The 7,817-nt window shown below is 37.5% G+C and overlaps 1 protein-coding gene across 1 annotated transcript; it reads left to right on the forward strand.

The window, feature by feature from the left end:
* The first annotated feature begins 2,114 nt into the window (after positions 1 to 2,114).
* On the forward strand, positions 2,115 to 4,316 carry LOC148868640 (LURP-one-like protein (DUF567)). The gene is made up of 3 exons (XM_088973279.1): positions 2,115 to 2,517; positions 2,617 to 2,838; positions 3,206 to 4,316. The coding sequence occupies exons 1-3, from the start codon at positions 2,260 to 2,262 to the stop codon at positions 3,290 to 3,292; spliced, it is 567 nt and encodes a 188-aa protein (XP_088829405.1). The 5' UTR covers positions 2,115 to 2,259; the 3' UTR covers positions 3,293 to 4,316.
* The last annotated feature ends 3,501 nt before the right edge of the window (positions 4,317 to 7,817 follow it).

Consider the following 7,817-nt stretch of genomic DNA (forward strand, 5'->3'; position numbering starts at 1 on the left):
GTCAGCTAGGCCCATTTTTCTACTTATGAGCCTTTGATTTAATGAGAATATTATGCTTAAATCAACTTTATTGATGAACATAAACTAACTAATTAATTTTATATAAGCATATGTAATACATAACTAATATTATAAATAGATTAATTTGATATTTTGAGATCCAAATCTCATTTATCAATGGATCCGATAATTGGGTACCATTGATAGCTATAGCCGTTGTTTCTTATTTTTGGAAATCGACCATAGGCAAGATTCATTGCTGCATATCCTCCACCAGTACAGGAATAATGAAAGATGGGACAAGAGTGTGAGAGACCAGGTATGGGTTCTCGTAACATTACAGCATTATGGTCCAACAGGAGCGAGATCACACACTGAGCATCTCCTTCTAGGCAGAAAGCAGAGAAAGATGAAAGATCCAATGCAGAAGCAAGCAACAGCCCCTAGCTTCAACAACCACCTCCGGGCTGTTGAGAAAAAATGAAATTCCCCTTGGAGTGTCTAACCACGATACCCTCGCCTGAGTTAATAGGAGAAGAGCCGCCATCTACGTTTATTTTAACTGCATCCTGAGGCGGGGGGTTCCGGCGACCCACCGGGCTAGTGGGACTGTGAAGTACCCAGAGAGAGAGAGAGAGAGAGAGAGAGGCGACCCAAACCGCACATTCAGCATCTCAGGGTAGTTGAAAAAACAGTGCTCTAAATCTATTCTTTGAGAGTAAAGCTAGCAGAGGGATAGCACTGGAGAGGCACTGCAAATGAAAGAAAGAATATGCAGTGGCAACAGGCCTGATTTTCCAGAATAGCTTCCAGCTCACCCAAGAAAGGCTTCAACTGCATGAGAGCTACTTGCCCCATGATGAACTAGAGTTCTGTGTAGGCTGACGCACAAGAGAAAGTACCTGATCGTGTGGGGGGTGCAGACTAAGCGATCCCGGGCGCAAATAATCTGGGACTGAATATCTAGAGGCCACAGTGCGAGAATAAAAAAGGCGGGTTTTCTTGGTTGGATGCTACTGTGTAGTTAGATCCACTCCTTGCTGTAACCGGCCCACAGGACAGGGTGAGGCAGCTGCCAATAAGGGTCGTGAAGGATTCTGATCACCATTTGTAGCTTGGCTCTGGTTGCGCTCCCTCAATTTGAAATTGGAAGATCTAATTTGGTCAACATTTGTAGCTTCCTATCTCGCAATTGATCTGATTGTCGTTTCAGCATCGAACAGTTGAGACACTGGCATGCATGCACCTAAATGCCATCATCCAAACTTGTTTATTTATCTACAGTACAGACTCTACAGAGTACGTACCTCAACCCTTTAGCTGAACAAATGTCAAATTTTCAGACCATTCTGTGTGGGTCAAACAATTCGTCTGGGTTAGTGATGGCCAATAGAAATTCCAACTGCCTTTGAACGGAAGCATCTTGAACCAAATTTAAAGCTATGCATAAAGGGCTTCTGATTACCAGAGAGAGAGAGAGAGAGTCCGTGTCGGGTTGGATGCTTGTAAAACAAGAAAAAGTGAAGAAATTGTCAAAGTATGAAACCACATGAGATATGTTCTTAATTAGGGGTAATGAAAACATCAAAACATCGTTACATCTTTGGTTTTGATTATGCATGCGATTACTACTACTCATTCCACCAAGAGGCGTATTCTCGAGCATAACGCAACAATGGGTGCCATCATCGTAAATGCCTCTAAAGTCTCTCAGGTGAAAACATGATATATCATCCCACAAAGTCGCTCACTCTCCACCTTAGCAAATCAATCAATGGTATGATAATCCCGATTGGGTGTTCCTAAATATCCTTCTTTTGTGACGCTATCTGTTGTGCTAGTCTACTAGATAACCGATCGGTTCGGTATTAATACACGCTTATGACTTAACTAACAATTTTATACATGAAAATCAGATTGCTTCTCGCATTCTACCATCTTTTAAGTTTTAAGTAAGAGAAAATAAAAAAATAAAAAAATAAAAAATAAAAGGAGAAGAATTGAAAGACTTTGTTACAGCGTATTGACTGACTATATTTTTATGTTAAAAAACGTGGATTCAAAAGGCTCTCCTTCCACGAAATATATAGGATGGCGAACAAAGAACAATGTCTGTCTTCAAGCGAAATGGAAGCTATAAAACGGGTTTAAGTGGCTCAATCGTAAACAAGAACAATATTGGAAATTAGTAACTGTCTGTAAGTTAGAGATCGTCAGTTTCATTTCATATCTAGAGATCGACTTTTGTTACGTTGGTTGATGGCAACTCATCATCAGTGGGCATATGGGGTTCCTGCTCCTCCTCCTCTTAGTGTAGTAGGGGAGGGATTCTGTGTTCCTTACCCCGTAGACTTGATAGTGAAGAAGAAGATCGTTGGATTGTCTGATGCCCGCTTCGAAGTGATGGATGCCAATGGAAACCTCCTGCTCCAAGTCGACGGTAGCCTTTGGAGCCTCCAGAAGAAAAGGGTCATGCGTGATTCTGCTGGTTTTCCTATCCTTACTATGCGTGAGAAGGTCTGTAGGTAATTTAATTACTTATTATATCTTGCCTTGTGCATGTGATAAATTAACTTAATTATTGGGTCCTATTCGACGTCGTTACTCGATCGTTAGGTTCTTACTGCAAGGCACCGATGGACGGTTCATCGAGGGGATAGCTCCGATGGGAGCAATCTTCTCTTCAGTGTACAGAGATCTCATCCTCTCCAAATCAAGACCCAACTGGATGTATTCTTGGCAAATAATTTTCATGAAGATATTTGCAATTTCCATGTGACTGGGAGCTACTCCGACCAGTCCTGCAGAGTTTATAAAGGCGATACCTTGATTGCCGAGGTAAATATCACTTCTCTTCCTTTGATCCCTCTCCTTTTTATTTTAATTTATTGCATGAATATTGAAAGATCCAAAGTTAATTAGATCGAATTGAAGAAAACTAAACCAAACCCCCATAGATGGCTTTGAGGGCCTAATTTGCCACCTGCCCCATGTATTGATTATTTGACTTCGTACTATTGAATTAATTGGATCGGTGATGAATCAGATGGATTCCGATCATGCTGATCTTTGTGCGGCCCTCTAGGACCTTATCATAGTTTAAGACATAAAGTGATTTGCAGACAGACATTTGTCTGTTTTTTTTGTTTTTTGTTAAACAAAAGCTGACCTCTGAATCATAGCTTAAACATATATGGTGATGCAGGCTAATCCCAAATTCACATGGGGCAGATTTTGCAAAGGAAAGGTCAACCCTGGTGTGGATTATGCTTTTAATGACAATGATATTTGATGAAAGCGACACGTGGACATTGATATGACGTAAGCGACAATTTAACATTGCGGCCTAGTACAGTTAAGTAACAGGTCCATAAAGCAGCTCGCCACTTCATATCGCGCAAAAGGAGGAGCTTGCCACGACGTAAGCTCCAGGTTCCCCGAGCTACCCCCAAAGGGATATTCTGAGGCAACTTCAGCTCGCAAGCTAAGAAAACCAGCTCTCCTGAGCGCCCAAGCAGACAAGTCATCCCGAGGACTAATTCTACTAAGGGTACTCCTGAAGTATTCCGAGCTCGCGGCAAAGTAGCTCACGAGTGGGCCTCATGAGCATTCCACAAGAAGCTTCTACTTGACAGGCCGTACCAATCAGGTTGTGTCATATCCTTTACTGACGGTGCAGTCCCTGTCCTTTTGTCAGTCTGCGCTCACGCTTCTCAGTAGGCGGAGGCGTGACTTTCACTTTGGGGATGTATCACTCACCCGGGTAAGGAGTACGTCACAACAGCCATTTGCGCAGCCCTGGCAGGTAATGACTATGGCAGGGGGCCCAGTGGCAGTTATGCCCGATCTCACAAAGAGCGCCCCTATAAAAGCCCTCAGAACAGGGGAGAAAGTTCTTTTTGAGACCTCCAATCTCTCGAGTATAGGAAAAAAGCGCGACCTCCACTCTTGGCCTTCTTTTTTCCCTTTGCTTCCCATTCACAGTACTAACTAAAGCATCGGAGTATTCCCACCAGGTAAATCCCCAAAAATCTTTCCTTTCATCTTCTCAGATGCCGTTCATTGTCAATAAGGAACCAGTCAGCAGTCAACTAGGAGTGCTCGGATCGCGCTACATCAATATTGTATAAATATGACTAGCTTCCACAACCAGAAAATATATGTCATGTTGGTATCATGTTTGGTTCCTGTTTTTTTTATTAATGTAATCATCATCATCATCATCATCTTGGTGATGAGTGAATCGCCTTGTTTTCATTCTGCCTACTCAATAGTTGATTTGAAATTAAGAAATAAAAAAAATGCAACTCCTTCCTAATTTAAAATTTCAAACATATACAATGTTGCTTCTTGTACGCTACATATCTTTGACGTCGGAGAACCTCTAGATTATCATTCAGTCATATCATGACAAAGAGAGAAGAAAAAAATAACAATGGTAAATTAAGGAAACGGATAATTTATTAGCAGATTTCTTATAGTTCGATGGATTTACTAAAGCATACCCTATAGTTTGCATTTTAATAAAACACCCCTTACAGTTTACAACTGATTTATTTAATTGACCTTCCATTAGGTTGAAGTGGAAAATGACATTTTTGACCTTAGAATCTGTTTGGATCTATATATTCTACAAAAAAAAAAAAAATGATAATGTCACTCTTGCCCCTAGTAAAACATGAGCAACAATTCTTTTCGGTCAATTTTATTCTCTATTTGAAGAAGGAAGACATGCTGTTGCAAATTAATTAATTAATAACCTGGTATGCAATGTTCTCCTTTCTTAATTTTATAAAAATCATTGCGTGGTAGATCCGAAAATCAAATAATAGTTCATTTTAAAAGCTCAATAAGATGTATTACGAGTAATTTCGGAATAAAATAGCATAGGCCCATGCCCTTGAACAGTGACCACTTAGTATAGGTGATCAAGATACCATTTTCAGACAACAATATAAAAGATTATTGATAGTAGGTGATTAAGTAAATTGGTTGCAAATTATAAAGAGAGTTTTAGTAAAACATGAACTAATGGTCATTTTGTGCAAGGGCTGGTACTATGGTGGAAAGCATATACAGCATCAAATTGCATGTAATAATAATAATATAGACTGTGTTTTGTTGCACTTGCACATGTAGTTAGTACTAATGCTGAGTTGATAAGTAGTTGAGATCTAAACGGTTGAGAAAGGTATGAGGGTCGCAAGATATCAACCTTTCGACATAGAAATTAAAACTAGCCAATTTCATTTTCATACAATGAGTATCCACTTTTTTTTTTTTTTGAAAAAAAAATGTTGATGTTGTGTAGGCATTCATCAAATCAATCCCATGTGTGTACTTGGTGCATGTGTGTATTACCATTTGATGCGTGTTTGATTGTTTTTATATTACTTTTGAATATTTTTTGGGCAATATTCAAGTAATAAAGAGCACATCAATAAGTTGGAGTGAAGGATTATATGCTCTGAATGGATCAATTAATGTTTTATTTTGATGATCGATGGAATGGTTAAAGGATTTTGGATGAATATGGATGTTAAGTCAATAGAAAAAAATGTTACAATAATGTTTGTGTGATAATGGGGTCCACATATATGTTTTTTCTGGTGTGTGTATTGGTGGGACCTTCATGTCTATTTCCAGCAAGTTTGTGTATTTATAGGGTCCATGCATTCCATTCTCTAAAAAGAATAATTTTCTTCAACTTTGTGTATTTATCAGTTCAGATCAGATTTGAATCAGGGTATATCGAAATCCGATCTAATACTATTAAGATCAGAAGATTTGGTTGGATCTAATAAACATGGATTTGAATTTGAATCCGATGAGGCAATTGGATCTTCAGATCTGATTTGATTTTTTTAAATTAAATAAATTATTAAAAGAAAAATAAAATATAACAATTTAATTAAAAAATACAAGATCTTTTCAACTATTTTGATTATATATATATGTTTTTTATAAAAAGAATAATATAACAAATTTACAAAAATGCAATATATATGTGTGTGTATTTGTATATGTTATATTTATATAAATAAATAAATAACATATATATCGAATCAAATAGAGAATGATCCAAATTCAATCCAATTTTCAATTAAATCTTATTATCTGTTTTGATCCAATCCAAAAGCTATCCAAATCCGAGAATATAGGATCCAGCTTTGTATCCGATCCATTTCACCCCTAAACTTACCATGCAAATGGTACCTTAAATACTACAATCCATTATCGATGTAGGGCCGTAGGGATGTGGACGTTTTGTGATGGCGAGGAAAGTCAGATTTAAATGTATGCAACTAAGGAACCCTTTTATCACCTATTTAACTTAATGGGCACATTTTCATACATTAAAAGTCTCTCTATTTATAAAGAAACTTATTTATGGTTTAAATTGATTTTTTTAGAAAGGAGCATCTATTAATTCAAAGGAGAATCCAATACAATAAGCTCATGATTTGGTTCAGAAGACCTTGTATAGACACTCGGAATGGAACAATCGACCTTCACAATTCGGTGAGCAACATTGTAAAATTGCATTTTGGTATGCGAAAAGTTATACACTGAAAAGGAAGAGATTAAGGGATTTTTGGAACTGTGGCTGTTTTCCGAAAAAATGATGCCATATTAGATCGATATAGGTGTTTTAACAAACGCCCATGTATCTCATTGTTTGCTTCAGCCGATTATTAAAAAATTGGGACCTCACTTTCATGCATCGGTGAACCGTTTCCCTCAACAGTTGACTGATATGTATCCTATGTGGTATTTATCTGTCAGCACATACATGAAAAACAGTGATGAAAATCATCTTACCAAATAGTATAGTGTTATTCATTGTCTATGTAGCAGAAGTGTTTTTTTTTTTTTTTTGTGAAAAACGGGTCCTGGAAGCATGGGCGTTGTTTTTTTTTTTTTTTAAATCGGTCCCAAAAAGTGCCCATGCTTCTAAAGACCATGTAAAATTCTTTAACCGCTAATAATTGTGACAACCCGCCAAGGTGGAGTTGAATTATCAACCAACAGAAGCTAAATGAGACATAAACAATCATTCTCCACTGAAATTCTAGACAGTCCCAACTCTTTTGCAAATTGTAGTGCATAAAATAAGGCCATAGTTTCAGATTCTTCCGCAGAGCACACCTGGAAGAAATTGCCTTTTAAATCTCTTATAATATAAGAGTTCAATTCAGTTCCCCACAACGTCCCACAGCACATCCCGTCATGTATTGGATGCATCTCTTGATGATGACATCATTATTTATGTTATTATCATTGGAAAATACTCCCAATACACGACATGGATATGTTGTGAGACGTTGTGGGAGACTAATTTGATCTCATAATATAATACTCACACCTGCAACAGTAGTGTTAGCCGCGTCATCAATGTTGATTTTAAGGGTAGGGATGTAAGGATTGATGATCAATTCCAATCAAATGAAGCTGTGAACCTTGTAAAGGATTAAGACTGTTGCATGTCTCCACGATGTGAGCATTTATAGATGTAATAACACCCCAAGGGCTGAAAGCATGACCTTCCATTACTTCCTTACAACGCCATTTCTAAGAATGCCACAAAACAATAGCACATAAGCATAACTTTCCACCAACTCGTCAGCCAATCCTTACCTGCCCCAAAATTTATAGTTGGTTGGGTTTAAAATTTACATCTAATTATCTATTATTTTTTGTTATATATAAGTAATAAACAAGTAAAGTAATATAAATAAATTGCAAAATGTTCAATTATTTGATTAAGAGATGTAAAAAATTATATACACCACCAATTATCCTTCACATAAAATTCA

This window comes from Nelumbo lutea, chromosome 2, assembly GCF_056320005.1.
Source record: "Nelumbo lutea isolate HS-2025 chromosome 2, American lotus-T2T, whole genome shotgun sequence".
NCBI classification, from domain to species: Eukaryota; Viridiplantae; Streptophyta; class Magnoliopsida; order Proteales; family Nelumbonaceae; genus Nelumbo; species Nelumbo lutea.